This window comes from Poecilia reticulata, chromosome 10, assembly GCF_904066995.2.
Source record: "Poecilia reticulata chromosome 10, P_reticulata-male-v2, whole genome shotgun sequence".
NCBI classification, from domain to species: domain Eukaryota; kingdom Metazoa; phylum Chordata; class Actinopteri; order Cyprinodontiformes; family Poeciliidae; genus Poecilia; species Poecilia reticulata.
The window spans coordinates 16,536,295-16,551,584 of record NC_088839.1 but is presented as its reverse complement, the minus strand read 5'-3'; the positions used below and the strand labels follow the sequence as shown (position 1 = coordinate 16,551,584).

The following is a 15,290-nucleotide window of genomic DNA, read 5'->3' as shown; positions in this document are numbered from 1 at the left end:
CATGCATGTGCTCATTATATCTGGCAAGCTGTCTGCATTAAATCTGTCGTCATGACGTTTATTTAAATTAATTGCCGGAGAGAGAATATATGAATTACTAATAGATTTGTTTAACCAACAAAATTAGAAAAATCAATTAAAGCAACATTCTTTATTTCTGTTTTGTATCGACATGTAAACAAATATCAATACTGTTATTTTGGACAGAAGATCAGATGGCTTGTGGCAAATATTTTCAGACAGCTGCTGTCACAACTTGTTTATCCAAGCATATTTCCAGGACACACATTCCTTATACAGGTGTGGTGTTCATTTGGTAAGCTATAAAATTTTACAAAGCATTTACTTCCTTAAAGTACTCAATAGCTTAATTTGAGCTATTTATACGTCTCACATTGTCCAAGTATCTGCCAAGAAGTCTCCAGGTATGCTGCTTATTGTTCAAAATGTTTATGAGTAGAAAGTAGAAAAAGGAAACCTCACTCTTTGGAGAATGTTGTACTAATGCAAACAACCCTAGCTCTAATTATGAAAGAGAGGCATATTCACACAGGCAACATGTAAAGACACGCAAAGCCCTGATGTAGAGGTGAAGAGAAAGTGAAAGTGATTTTAAAAACCGCTGCAAAGAACACATTGAGAGAGAGAAAAAAAGAGAGAGGGACAGACTGAAAACAACAACGGTCATTCTCAGTGTCAGCGGATAACATATGTCAGGTAAGAAATAACTAAAATTGTATGATGGTAATATGAAAATTGGTGGTGTGACTACAAATTATGCATCAAAGTCTACCCCAGAGTCTGCTCCCAAACTCTGGAACTCACTCCCACTTGATCTCCGGAACATCGAGTCTCTGCAATATTTTAAGTCCAAACTCAAAACCCATTTGTTTGAGCTAGCATACAACCTTTAATTATCTTTGTACTGTCTTATAAATCCTGTTTGTGTTTTTATGTTTTTTATTACCGGTATGTATTTTATAATTTGCTTGTTTTTATGTCAAGGTGACCTTGGGTGTCCAGAAAGGCGCCTACAAATAAAATGTATTATTACTTTTTGATTTTGCTTTGGTTTTGTTGAAAAAGGTTTCACTCGCCTGTATCTTGTTTTGTTTGATCAAATCCAGATGATCATAGTTTCGATCAAGAACCCAAGCAATTAAGCAGTTGATTGGAGGAGGAAACTTTTAAAGTGTAAACTTTAAAAAGTGCTCCACATTTCAGTTGCTCTCATGAAACTGCCAAAATAAACTTAAGTTGTGTTCATATTACACAACTTCAGTTTTGTAATAGGTACCAAAAAGTCAACAGACAAAGTTTAACATGCTCTGTAAGTTTATCTAAACAAAACAAGTAAGCCGAGTTTTGGTACATTTCAGTGGTGAAATAATCTATGGATGATTGTAAAAGTATGTGCAATATGCTGTAAAAAAAAAGATGCAAAGCAAACAAAAAAAACTTTACCTATATTGTCAAGTAGCTTCAGAGAGAGAACCAGAGCGAGAGAGATAATATACAGGAACTACCTTTATAGACTCCTATAAAGAGCCATTACACTCCCTCCAATAGAGATATGGCTACCTATATACTTCTATAAAGATTTGAACTTTCCTCATGTCATCCCTAAAGTAGAAAAATAGGAAACTTACAAATGTAAGGTCTGATTCAGTATTCATAGAAGCTCTGAAAAAACTGTAACTTGATACATATTTCAGGTTCCAGTTCTTCCTGTTTTGCCAAACAGATTCAGTGTCTCCCAAAGAAAACAAAGAAGAAAAGGAAAGTATTAGCTTTGTCTTTGTCTTTAGAGACTGTTAAGTGTCCAGACAAAGCATTCAAGTTACTCAAGAGTTTCTCAAACAGTCTTGTAAAATAAAACCATCAGGTGAACACCCCAAGTTTCTATGTCAGAACTATACAACTCCTCTCCTCTTGGTCGCTGTCCAGTTATGTAAAATAAGAACACAACAGGGACTTTATGGTCTGGTGAAACCTTCCAGTGGCTTCTTGTGTTTCCTTATGAGCGGCACAGAGGGCGAGGGAGCGTACACAAGATTCTCAAAAATTAATCTAACACTTTCTTAGACATAACATTATTAAACTAGAGAAACAAGGAATAACTGGACGCAATAAATAAACATAATAAACTAGAAACTCTAAGAAAGGACTGAACCAAAGTAAAACAGAAACATGACTGATGTAATCAAAAAAATAATAATTAACTAATAGACTCAGAATGAACCCAAAACCAACTCAAAGAACCCAAAATCCTGACACTTCCCTTTTTAACAGTAAAAAGTCTTGCCTGTTTCTTCAACTTTTGTCACCAGCAGTTAACAAAGATGGGGAAGGAACAAAGCACACTGGCAAAGGAAGGCTACGTGTTATCAAAAGAAACTGAAAGTGGCATCACTGCTACAAAAGATGGCGACACGTATTTTATAATGATGATTCGTCTGAAAGAGGTAAGACTTTGACTTTATGTACACTAAATTAAATAATAAATCATTCAATGGAAGGAAGGTTCTGCCTCTGCTTTCAGTTGCAAAGCTGCAGATTAAACATAATTTACCATTAAGAAGCCGCTTGATGGTCGATGCAATAAACTCCACTTCTTCGGTTGAACACTTGAGTCATTATATCTGTTAACTATGATGATTTTCTGCTAACAGGTAGCTAAAACACAACATTTAAGACCAGAATATTACATCAAGACATAAATTAAGGAAAACTTGTATAATGTAGAAATGTTAGCTTAATGTAAAGTATGTTTATTATCTGCTTAAAGCTTGATATTTTAAACAGTTTATTTTAATCTGACCAACGAGCTTCATCAAAATGGATGTTGTAATTTATATGACTACATATTTTTATTTGCTGGATGGAGAATATTGTTAGTTCAAATCACTGTCATGCAACCAGACTTTGCTTTGCAGCTTTCCAGTCAAGCTCTTGATGCACTAATGTCAGAGATTGAAGTTCTTCGGCAAACAAACCACCCTCATCTCATAAATATAAGAAACTCATTTAAAGGTTTGTTGCCTTGTATTTTTAAACCATGTTTTAATGATTCTGATTTTTGGTTAAGTGTCCAAGAAATGTTGAAAAATGAAAAAGTAGCATCATAGCTACAAATTGAAAATAGGTTCTAGATTGTAGGGTATAATTTTCAATGGTATGCATGAGTTGATTCTCTGCGGGTTTATCGTCTTTCTCACACATGACTGTTAGGTTGGTTAATCTCTCTGCATTGCCCTGTGTGTGTCTGCATGGTGGTTTGTCCTGTATTATGCCTCTGTGTTTTCTTATGATGAACTATCAAACTGGGGCTGCACAGTGGCGGAGTTGGTAGAGGTGTTGCCTTGCAGCAAGAAGGTTCTGGGTTCGATTCCCGGCCCCGGTCTTTCTGCATGGAGTTTGCATGTTCTCCCTGTGCATGCGTGGGTTTTCTCCGGGTACTCCGGTTTCCTCCCACGGTCCAAAAACATGACTGTTAGGTTACTTGGTCTGTCTAAATTGCCCCTAGGTGTGAGTGTGTGTGTGCATGGTTGTTTGTCCTGTGTGTCTCAGTGTTGACCTGCATCAGACAAGGGTGTAAGGAAAATGGATGGATGGATGGAACTGTCAAACTGTTCAGGGTGTACCCCATCTCTCACCAAATGACTGGTGACATGGCAAGAACAAGAAGGTATATAGATACATGGGTTAGTAAATTCTTAGAGGACACTATATGAAGTTCAAAAATTTATATTTACATGAGTTCTGTAAGTTTCTTGTCTGTCTCAGACCTCATAAGTTTAAAAAACAAAAGACCTGTAACTCAAAACAAGCTTTGTGAATGCATCATTTACTGTTTAACTTTCAAGGCTTTTGCTATTTCAACTTTATTCCCTTTAAAAATATATAATTCCACAGCCTGGTGTGTATTTTGTGCACATTTGAACTTTCAGAAGACTGCTATATTAAGAAACAAATGTTTGTTTTTGCAAACATTATACAAATCAGAGCTCACAATACAACCGAATATGACTTTTTCATAATTTAACATTTCTTGGGCACTAACTAACTCGTCTTTCCATTACCCAATAATATTTCATAGAAAGAAGCTGTACAACAACCTATTAAGTTGCGTCCTTGACAATGAAAAATAGCTAAACTAAAAATACTTGTGTGTGTCATTAAGATGAAAATCAAAACATTTACTACGTAATAATGAAGGAATACCAGGCTGAGAGTCTTGCTGATGTTATTGGAAAGAATCCAGAAGAGTGTGAGGTATACTAAATACATTTTCAGACACCTTTTATTGAGATTTTGACAGAATTCAGATTTTTGATGCCAAGAAAAGGGAAATTCATGCCTTTTTTAATTGCTGTCTGTCATGTAGGTACTAAGCTGGATTGTTGAGATCTGTTTGGCTCTCAAAGCCATTCATGAAGCGCATTTACTTCACAAAGATCTGACTCCAAAGGTACTGCACATATCACACAAACAAGAGGAAAGGCTGCATTTTAATTTTGCATCTTAAAATTAAAAAAAGAACTCACAAGTTATCTTATCTTCTCAATATAATTATGTTTTAATGGATTGACAAGAAATTCAATGAATAATCTTTTGAAATACTTAAATGTTTTACCATTCTTTGACTACTTCTTATAGACAACATTTTGCATTTTCTACAGAACACATTGTTGTCAGAATTTGGATTGGTGCATTTGGGTGGATTTGGAAATATTCATGAAAGGTAATATTATTCTCAAAATCTATAGTCTACCAACACCAACCTCTGGTTTTACAATAATTAATAGTAGCAATCATTGGATGTTTTCATTGAACATCCTACTGTTCATGTTTGTACTACCTCCAACATGTTATACTGCTAAATAGGAACTTGTCATGTCTGTCATCTTGTTTTCAAAGAAGAAATTTAAAATGTAAATTATATATTTAATATGTTTTTCTCACAGTTCAAAAGGCCAGTCTGCCACAAACTCAGATCCAACAATAAATTACTTGGCTCCTGAAGTCTTCACAGGAGGAACTTATGATGCAAAAAGGTACTTTTTCTACAGTAATATTAAATTCATTTTATTTGTATTTTTGTGTTTTATACTGCGACAGACTGGCGACCTGTCCAGGGTGACCCTGCCTCTCGCCCGGAACATTAGCTGGAGATAGGCACCAGCAACCCTCCCGATCCCACTAAGAGAAAAGGGTGTAAAGAAAATGGATGGATGAATGGATGTGTTTTGTAGAATTTGCAAATAGTCACATAATGTTCTTGTTTATTTTTAAAAAATAAGCAAGTATCTGCTTGTAGGTTTTATAGGCATTTGATAATTTTCCCTTAATAAATCGTGTTGTAGATTATGCAATTTATTGTCAGGGTCTGTGTTTTTCCCCCTTTTATTTTGTTAGTTTGTTTTCTTTGTTTTGGTTTTGAGTTTTCATTTGTCGTTGGAACCGTCATTCCTCGTGACATCCACCAGATGTCACCCATGTGCAGAGCCTCTGGGAAGCGGCTAGGTTCAACCCTTGCACACACCTGCAGCTCGTTTGGAGGGCGTGGATTATGGATATAAGCAGCAGCTCTGCTTCTTCTCATCGCCTGAGTGTTTGCTTACCTCGGTAACAATCGTTCCAGAACTAGGCCTTCTGTGATCTGCTCTTTTCTAACTCCTTGTTGTCTTCCTCGTCAGATGATCCTGCCGCCTCCTCGTTGTTCCCGTGTGATCAGCCTTTCCCGGGGTTTGAGTGAGTCTGTCTCCCCGCTGTCGTGGATCACCTACCTTCTGTGTCCTCCCTCGACGCTGTCGGTGTTACCGGCCAGACGCCACTCCTCGTGTGTATGTCTTCCCCCTTTCGTCGATCCATCTCCAGTGGATTCCCCTTCGGGACGCTTTGGGTCTGGAGACCCACGCTCGAACCCAAACGGAGAACAATTAGTACTGACCAAAGTCAAGCCGCTCCTCCAATCGTTAACATACCTGCCCGCTCTCCAACGAATCATACAAACCTATGCTCTACTCAAGTCTTCCTCATCTTCCTACCAAGTAAGCATTTCCTGCCTTACTCCTGGAAAACATTCACCTTGCCGTTTCTAATCCTGTGTCTCCTGTTGGCAGTAAGACGACCCGGTCCTCCGTTCCAGCATTCATTCCCCATTCCCTTTCCTGACTTCAATAAATCATCATTGTACATTTATCCGTCTCTTCTGGTTGTGTTCTTGCATGTGGGTTTGAAAATTGAGTACCAACATGAGAGAACACTCAGGTCATTTCACGACCTCCGCAGACGCAATCAGAAGAGCGATATCAGATCAACACGCCCACATTCAGTCAAACGACGCAGCTCTAAGAGAGCTGGGGAATCGCCAAGCAGAGACCCATCGACAATTAACTGAACTCTCTAATTTCTTACAGAACTCAGCTCCACAGGGTGCTAACCATTCTTCTGCTCCCCCGTTTGCTCCGTCAGTGGCTCTGGATCCGCCCGTCCGCCCTGGGTTTTCGGAGGTCCGCCCGGCCACTCCAGATAAGTTTTCAGGAGACGTTAAGAAAGTGAAAGGATTTATACTCCAATATACCTTTGTCTTTAATCATTCGCCTCAGAGTTTTCCCCATGATGACACTAAAATATCGTATGTATTATCCCTGTTGACGGGTCGAGCCTTAGAGTGGGCTGAAGCCCGGTTTACCACGGCATCTAATTATGGATGTACATACCCCAAGCTTCTCGCCGAGTTAGAAGAAGTTTTTTGTCAAGAAACTGTAAAGACATCGTCCTCCAGAGATTTGCACGGGCTAAAGCAGGGTCAGAAAAGCGTCTCTGATTTCGCCATTGATTTTAGAATCAAAGCGGCCGCTTCCGGCTGGAACGCCTTTTTTCATGGATTAAACGAGCACATAAAGGACGAGCTAGCCACGCTGGATGAACCAGAATCATTAAATGACTTCATAAAACTGGCAATAAGACTGGATAACCGAATCTGTGCTCGAGCTAGGGTACGGACCCGCCGAGCTTCTTCACCACACGTTTCCCTAACCAGTAGTCGACATCCGCTCAGTCTTCACCTCCTTCTTCCCAAGCCCCAGATTCCGAACCCATGCAACTGGGGAACACGAGGCTAATTCCCAAGGAGCGTCAACGGAGGTTACGCTCCCAGCTATGTATTTACTGCGGTGAGCCGAACCATATGATCGCTAATTGTCCCGTACATTTAAACCCGCAGGTCCGGCAGTGAAAGCGGGGAAACTGCCGGCACCATCCACCACCAAACCCCGTCTCACCCTTCCTGTCACTCTGTTCACCCACAATGATCCACTTTCCGTGTCAGCTCTCATTGACTCAGGTTGCGAACAAAACCTCATCAGCTCTGACATAGTTCACCAGCTCTCCGTGTCAACTGAACCCCTACCAGTTCCTCTCCCTGTCGCTGCCCTGGATGGGAAGGGTCTACCCCAGATAACCCGCCGAACCAAACCTCTGCGCCTACTAATCTCGGGTAACCACACTGAAGAAATCATCTTCTACGTATTTCCCACAGCTAGTTCACCCATTCTTGGCTACAACTGGTTATTCACACACAAACCCCAGATTGATTGGGTTCAGGATGAGATTGTGTCCTGGTCGACCCAATGTCACTCCACCTGTCTCCATTCCGCCGTTCCTGTACGAACCGCATGTTCTACATCAGCTGATGTTGACCCGCCGGATGTCACCTCTGTGCCCGGTGAGTACCATGATCTCATTAATGTGTTCAGCAAGGATAAAGCTCTTTCTCTTCCGCCTCACAGACCATACGATTGTGCCATCAACCTCCTGCCGGGGGCCACCCCTACCTAACAGTAGGGTTTACAACATCTCCAGGGCCGAACGTAGACCATGGAGGAATATATTAATAAGTCCCTCGCAGCAGGCATAATCCGTACGTCCTCTTCCCCTCTAGGTGCTGGTTTTTTTCTTCGTTGGGAAGAAGGATGGTTCTCTTAGGCCCTGCATCGACTATTGAGGTCTAAATCAAATCACCATTAAAAACAAGTATCCCTTACCCCTGCTCTCCTCAGCCTTCGAGCCAGTTCAAGGTGCGACCATCTTTTCAAAATTGGACCTCAGAAATGCCTATTACCTACTCCGAATTAGAGAGGGCGACGAATGGAAGACCACCTTTAAGACCCCGATGGGGCACTTTGAGTACCTGGTCATGCCTTTTGGTTTGTCTAATGCACCCTCTTTATTCCAGGCCCTTGTGAATGACGTCCTCCGAGATTTCATTAATGTGTTTGTCTATTTAGATGACATTCTAATCTACTCTAATTCCCTCGTCGAGCACCAAAGACACATCCGCCTAGTTCTCCAAAGGCTGTTGGAGAACAAACTCTATGTGAAAGCCGAAAAATGTGAGTTCCACCGTCTGTCAGTAACCTTCCTGGGATACGTCCTTGAGAGCGGACAGGTAAGAGCGGCAGAAGATAAAATCAAGGCAGTTCTGGACTGGCCCCGGCCAGAGACACGCAAGCAACTCCAACGATTTCTAGGGTTTGCTAATTTCTATAGAAGGTTCATCCGGAACTATAGCCAGACAGCCTCTCCCTTCACAGCTCTCACCTCCACTAAAAGGGCGTTCAGTTGGACCCCACAAGCCGACGCCGCCTTCGTTGAACTCAAGTCTCGGTTCTCCAAGGCCCCTATCCTTGTACAACCCGACCCCAATAAGCAGTTTGTGGTGGAGGTGGACGCCTCCGATACTGGGGTTGGGGCTGTCCTGTCCCAGACCACCGACCATGACCATAAGTTACATCCGTGTGCCTTTTTTTCCCGCAGACTCTCTCCTGCTGAGAGAAATTATAATGTGGGAGACAGAGAACTGCTAGCCATTAAGCTGGCTTTAGAGGAGTGGCGTCACTGGCTGGAGGGAGCTGAGCATCCCGTGCTAGTCTGGACTGATCACAAAAACCTGTCCTACCTCCAGTCAGCGAAAAGGTCCAACCCACGCCAGTCACGCTGGTCTCTGTTCTTCGCACGCTTTAACCTCTCCATTTCATATCATCCAGGTTCCAAGAACGTCAAACCAGATGCTCTGTCCAGGATCTACTCCCCTGACGATTCGGAGGAGAACCTGGCCCCCATTCTCCCACCAAGCTGCACAGTAGGAGTAGTAACTTGGGAGATAGAGGACATCATCCGCCAAGCACAACAAACCGAACCCCCTCCAGAGTCTTGTCCTCCAGGTAAAATATATGTTCCCTCAGCTGTCCATGCCCGCTTCATACAATGGATCCATGCTTCTAAGTTCTCAGCTCACCCTGGAATCAGTCGCACCATTGGGATGGTCAATCATAGGTTTTGGTGGGAGTCGGTATACAAGGACGTTAAGGAGTATGTCTCCGCCTGCACAGTCTGTGCATACAACAAGTCGTCCAACCGACCCCCTGTGGGCCTTCTACAGCCACTACCCATACCTAAACGACCATGGTCCCACATCGCCACCAACTTTGTTACCGGACTCCCTGTGTCCAAAGGTATGACCACTATTCTAACCATAATCGACCGTCTTTCCAAAGCCTGTCATCTCGTTCCCCTGCGCAAACTTCCCACCGCCACTCAGACGCTATGCTCCTAGTCAGACATGTTTTCAATTTCCATGGGATACCCCAGGAGATCCTCTCCAATCGACGACCCCAGTTTGTATCGCGGGTCTGGCGTCAGTTCTGCTCCGCCCTGGGAGCCAAGGTGGCTCTCAGCTCCGGCTATCATCCCCAGACCAACGGGCAAACGGAACGCATGACCCAGGAGCTGGAGGCCACCCTGCGATGTCTAACCTCCACCAACCCCAATGACTGGGCCCAACACCTTCCATGGGTAGAGTACGCACATAACAGCCACATTTCCGCAGCAACTGGTCTCTCTCCTTTTGAAATAGTCCTGGGATATCAACCTCCACTCCTCCCGTCTGACGAAAGCAACATCTCGGTCACGTCAGTCCAGCATCACATCCGCAAAAGTCACAAGATCTGGAATGACACCATCTCTGCCCTCAACAACACCTATGCTGTCAACAAACGACTGGCTAACCGACGAAGAGTCCCTGCCCCGACTTACTCGTTGGACAAAAGGTATGGTTGTCGACACGTGACATCCCCCTCAAGTCCATCTCCAAGAAGTTGTCCCCCAGGTTCATCGGTCCGTTCGAGATACTGGCGCTCGTTGGCCACTCAGCTGGGCGACTTCGACTCCCTCCGTCCTTACGTATCCACCTGACCTTCCATGTGTCCCAGATTAAACCTGTTCTCTCCAGTGAACTATTTGCCGGCTCATTGCCTCCCGGCGGCGAAGTCGGGGCTACCAGTACCTCGTCGACTGGGAGGGCTACGGTCCTGGGTTCCTGGATCGTTCGTCGTTGATAACACCCTCATTAGGGATTTTTGGGACTCTCAACCCTCGTCCTCTGCTCGGCCACAAGGTGGCGTCCGTTGAGGGGGGGGTACTGTCAGGGTCTGTGTTTTTCCCCCTTTTATTTTGTTAGTTTGTTTTCTTTGTTTTGGTTTTGAGTTTTTATTTGTCGTTGGAACCGTCATTCCTCGTGACATCCACCAGATGTCACCCATGTGCAGAGCCTCTGGGAAGCGACTAGGTTCAACCCGTGCACACACCTGCAGCTCGTTTGGAGGGCGTGGATTATGGATATAAGCAGCAGCTCTGCTTCTTCTCATCGCCTGAGTATTTGCTTACCTCGGTAACAATCGTTCCAGAACTAGGCCTTCTGTGATCTGCTCTTTTCTAACTCCTTGTTGTCTTCCTCGTCAGATGATCCTGCCGCCTCCTTGTTGTTCCCGTGTGATCAGCCTTTCCCGGGGTTTGAGTGAGTCTGTCTCCCCGCTGTCGTGGATCACCTACCTCCTGTGTCCTCTCTCGACGCTGTCGGTGTTACCGGCCAGACGCCTCTCCTCGTGTGTACGTCTTCCCCCTTTCGTCGATCCATCTCCGGTGGATTTCCCTTCGGGACGCTTCGGGTCTGGAGACCCACGCCCGAACCCAACCGGAGAACAATTAGTACTGAACCAAAGTCAAGCCGCTCCTCCAACCGTTAACATACCTGCCCGCTCTCCAACGAATCATACAAACCTACGCTCTACTCATGTCTTCCTCATCTTCCTACCAAGTAAGCATTTCCTGCCTTATTCCTGGAAAACATTCACCTTGCCATTTCTAATCCTGTGTCTCCTGTTGGCAGTAAGACGACCCGGTCCTCCGTTCCAGTATTCATTCCCCATTCCCTTTCCTGACTTCAATAAATCATCATTGTACATTTATCAGTCTCTTCTGGTTGTGTTCTTGCATGTGGGTTCAAAAATTGAGTACCAACATGACATTTATTTTGTCCAGACTATAAGGATAAGAGTTATTGGGTAATTTCATTCAAATAGGCCTGTTACTACAAGAAATAAAAGCTGAAAAGTACATTAGAAAGATCAGAATTATGTTAACATAACTGGTTGTAAAAATAAATTGATCATATGAACCTTTGGAGGTCCTTCACCTAGTCCATCACTGTTTTGCTTGTGTTAATTTTCTTAGCTTTGAGTTAACTTGAAACCATAAAAAAATCCGTTTTCATCCTCCAATGAAAGCGTAACTGATGCAATATTGGCAGTATCTCATTTGCATATGAATATATAAATAAGCTGTTAAATAATTATATCCTTTTTATTATTAATAAACCAATCAGAAGAAAAACAGAACATATTGCACAATCTCCACAAACAAAGTCAGATGTGTAGTCACCTCAACAGTAGATCCTTTAAATATTTTGAGATTGTTTTCTTGTGTTTGTCCCGTATTTTTTTTAGTGACATCTGGTCCCTGGGGTGCATACTCTATGAGCTCTGCGCACAACAGAAAGCGGTAAGTTAACAACATTGACTTGGAAAAATTTAAACAAAACAATTTGTTTAAAAACAATTATTTTTACTTGTGAATAATGTCTGCAGTTTTGATAAAAAATACAATTGGTACCCCGTCAAATTATATTAGAACAGCAGGTTTTTCAATTGTTCTTTTTAATTTGGCTATCAATACTTTAGTACATACCTTTTATACAGTGACAAATTTTGCTTATATGTTGAAAGTTATAAAACCTTGCCTGGTATTGAATTTTTGCTTTTCAGTTCTTTGCAGAGACTACAGTCAAGCTCATACCTAAGATAATTAGTGGTGAATACCCACCTCTTCCAAGCCATTTTTCATTTGAGCTTTGTGATCTCTTGAGTGATCTTCTGAAAAAAGAGCCTAAAGAAAGACCAACAGCCAGTGAGATCCTGCTGCGCCCAATCATTATCAGGTGTCTTAGAACTAAGGTATGATATTTCCGTTTTTCCAGTTATTGCAGTGTAGTCTAGAGGTAAAGTCCTCAAGTGCCAGTGTTCAGAAACATTCATCTCTGCATCTATACACCAGAACCAAATGGCAGCATTCTCTCAATTGGCTCTCCTTAGACCTGGTCACAAGCAGTCCATTTGATTTAGGTGTGTTAGAGAAGAGACGCCTGGGGTGTTAGGTAGTGCATAGAGGGCAGCGTCATCAGCAAGTTTCTACAAGGTTTTCTTTTTGTGTGGTTTCAGAAACTGACTGTGTTCCTCGTTTATTCTTTTAGTGTCAAACAACTGTGGAGGATCTTCAGAAGAAGCTTGAGAGGCTCAGAGCTCTGGCAGATGGTTTGGAGCGTGTTCATGAAGGCACTACCATCGGCAGCCTGACAGGAGGAGTGATTGGAGCCGTGGGAGGAATTACATCCATAGTGGGGCTTGTTCTGGCACCCTTCACTTTAGGAGCCTCACTTATTGTCACTGGAGTTGGTGTGGGGGTGGGTGCTGTTGGCGGGGTCACTGCTGGTGCCTCAAACATCACAAACATGGTCAACCAGTCTTCTGATCGTAAAGCAGTTCGCAGCATCATTAAAGAAATAGAGCAGAAAATTTGTGCAGTGGTGACATGGCTCTTGGAGATTAACAGCAGTCTGCAGGCCATCAACAGCCAGTGTCCACAAACACCTGGCACTGACAGCAGGTTTATAGAGGAAAACCTGACGAGGGTTGGTTTTAGGGCTGGAAAAGGGCTTGGTGGCATTGCTGAACTGGTCCGGTTGGTTACAGTGGCTAACATTGGCAAGCTTGCTGCACAAACAGCAAGGGCAGTGCGTGTGGCAGAAGTGGCAACAGGTGTGCTGTCTGGTTTGTTTGTAGCTGTGGACATTTTCTTCATTGCTATGGATGCAAAAGAGATTCAGCACATTAAGGAAGCCAGGGAAGCAAAGAAGCGAAGTGAGCCTCCTCCTGCCCCCGAGTCTGAAACTGGAGACTCAGTGTCAGTCTCTGATCAGGCAACACTGTTGTCAAACTCACTGATGCAAGAGTCCGACAACGGTGAAAGTGACCATGTGGCAGTGGAGGCATCTTCCCCACCAGCTGAAATAAAATCTGAGATCATGAAATTTGTCAAATCAGTCAGGGAGGCAGCACAAAACCTGGAACCAATCCTGGGTGAGTTGGCCACTATCATTTCATCTATCCCTTTGTTTCAGGAAGACAATGATCTGGAATGGCAGAATATGGAATTAATGTAAGCAAAATCACGGCTTTAAAATGTTATGCCAGTTATGTTTTTGTTTTGAATAGCATTTGTTGTACTGTACAGCAACACGTCGAATTTGGGTATTAGGAAATGTGCCATTATTGGTAATTAATTAGTATTATTTTATACTTAGCAGAACTTCTCATTTAAGTTTTCAAACTACTGAGAACTGAAATTTATGCCTTAGATTTTCTTTTACAAGTATTTCTAAATTATGTTGAAATTCTCACAAACTTTCAAAAGAAAATCTAATGAATGATTTTGAACATTTCTTAATATTAACAAACTATGTTTTCAAATATTATCACCTTTTGTATGTTTATTTGGAAATGTGAATATTCTAAAGTGATTCTAATCAAATATTTATATATATGTAGTATACAAAATATACAAATATATTTTTTGGGTGCAAGGATAATTATTAAGATTTCAGCAATCACTGATTGGATGATATTGAAGAAAATAAATATATTCTAAAACATGTGTACGAGTGTCTTAAATATATTCTAAAACATGTGTACGAGTGTCTTGTACTATGTGCTGCTGCTTTTGTAATTTCATATAAATATTTGTCATAAGGCTTGAGGTACATGCATGTTCTCAGTTTGGTCTTACGTTCTCCAAGCTGTGGTACAACCGGTGGTTTTCTTACAGACAGAGCTGCCTTCTCTCATGATCCTTTTTGAACTGACATGCGTGATATCAGCACCATGCTAGAGCTTATTTAAACCTGACATTTACATTTGCCAAGAAGTTAATCCTCACTCAGATTGCATGCAGAGTGTAAATTTTTACATTTTTATACAGATTCTCAATTGAATTTAGCCACATTCAAGTCTTTTGCAGCATTTTGCAGGTTCTCTTACAAGATTTTGCGTCATACACCTTCCCATCCACTGTGACCAGCTTCCCTTTAAGAAGTATCCCATTACCCCTCTGTTTCATGATGGAGATTTTTTTCTTTTTCTGCCACACAAAGCACATGCAGGGCACATATCTGTCAATTTTCACACAGTGTAAATTTATCTGTATTTATTCTGATAGTGTGATTATGCATGTGTTTGTTTTACTGTTTTAATTTCATGTGCATTATTTTTACTAAAATTTTATTTTTATTGCATGCACAATAAAACATCTTTTTAATCCACTATCATTATTTGGACATGGACAAATTGATTGATGTTGCTTGATGATGGTCACCTGTGTGGTCACCTATAAGCTGTCTCCTAGACCTGCTGGTGAAGTTGGCTGAACAAACACCTGAAAGGTGGAGAACTCAGACTGCAGTAGAAAGGGAACACATAGCAGCCGGAAGCAACGAAAGGATAGTTTGCTTTATCGCCATGTGAAGACGGAGTGGTCGGCATGATCTGCCGTTCCATTCCTGCAGCAGAAAAAAATACAATCAGTGGAAAACAACATGTTAACAGCAGTGCAGAGATGAACCTCTCAAGCTTCTGTGAATTCTGTTTCCCACTAACATCTGCAGGGTTTGGCCTCGTAGGTCGCAGAGGAGATTGCCTGGCTCTGTGGACATTGTTTTTAGGCCAGCGCCTGTTTTTGTTTATGGGTAGTGACACGACGGAGTCCATCGATGAGTGAGAGCCGCATGTAGTGGATCTCAGCTGTACCGTGGTGCGACGGAGTAAATAGACATGGCT

The 15,290-nt window shown here is 42.3% G+C and overlaps 1 protein-coding gene across 1 annotated transcript; it reads left to right on the top strand.

Annotated features, from left to right (window-relative positions):
• The first annotated feature begins 607 nt into the window (after window positions 1–607).
• On the top strand, window positions 608–14,699 carry LOC108166637 (uncharacterized). The gene is made up of 10 exons (XM_017307071.2): window positions 608–717; window positions 2,331–2,465; window positions 2,937–3,033; window positions 4,184–4,275; window positions 4,388–4,471; window positions 4,683–4,744; window positions 4,968–5,057; window positions 11,850–11,904; window positions 12,168–12,356; window positions 12,653–14,699. Exons 2-10 carry the CDS (start codon window positions 2,343–2,345, stop codon window positions 13,619–13,621), a joined length of 1,761 nt encoding a protein of 586 aa, XP_017162560.1. The 5' UTR covers window positions 608–717; window positions 2,331–2,342; the 3' UTR covers window positions 13,622–14,699.
• Window positions 14,700–15,290: the final 591 nt, after the last annotated feature.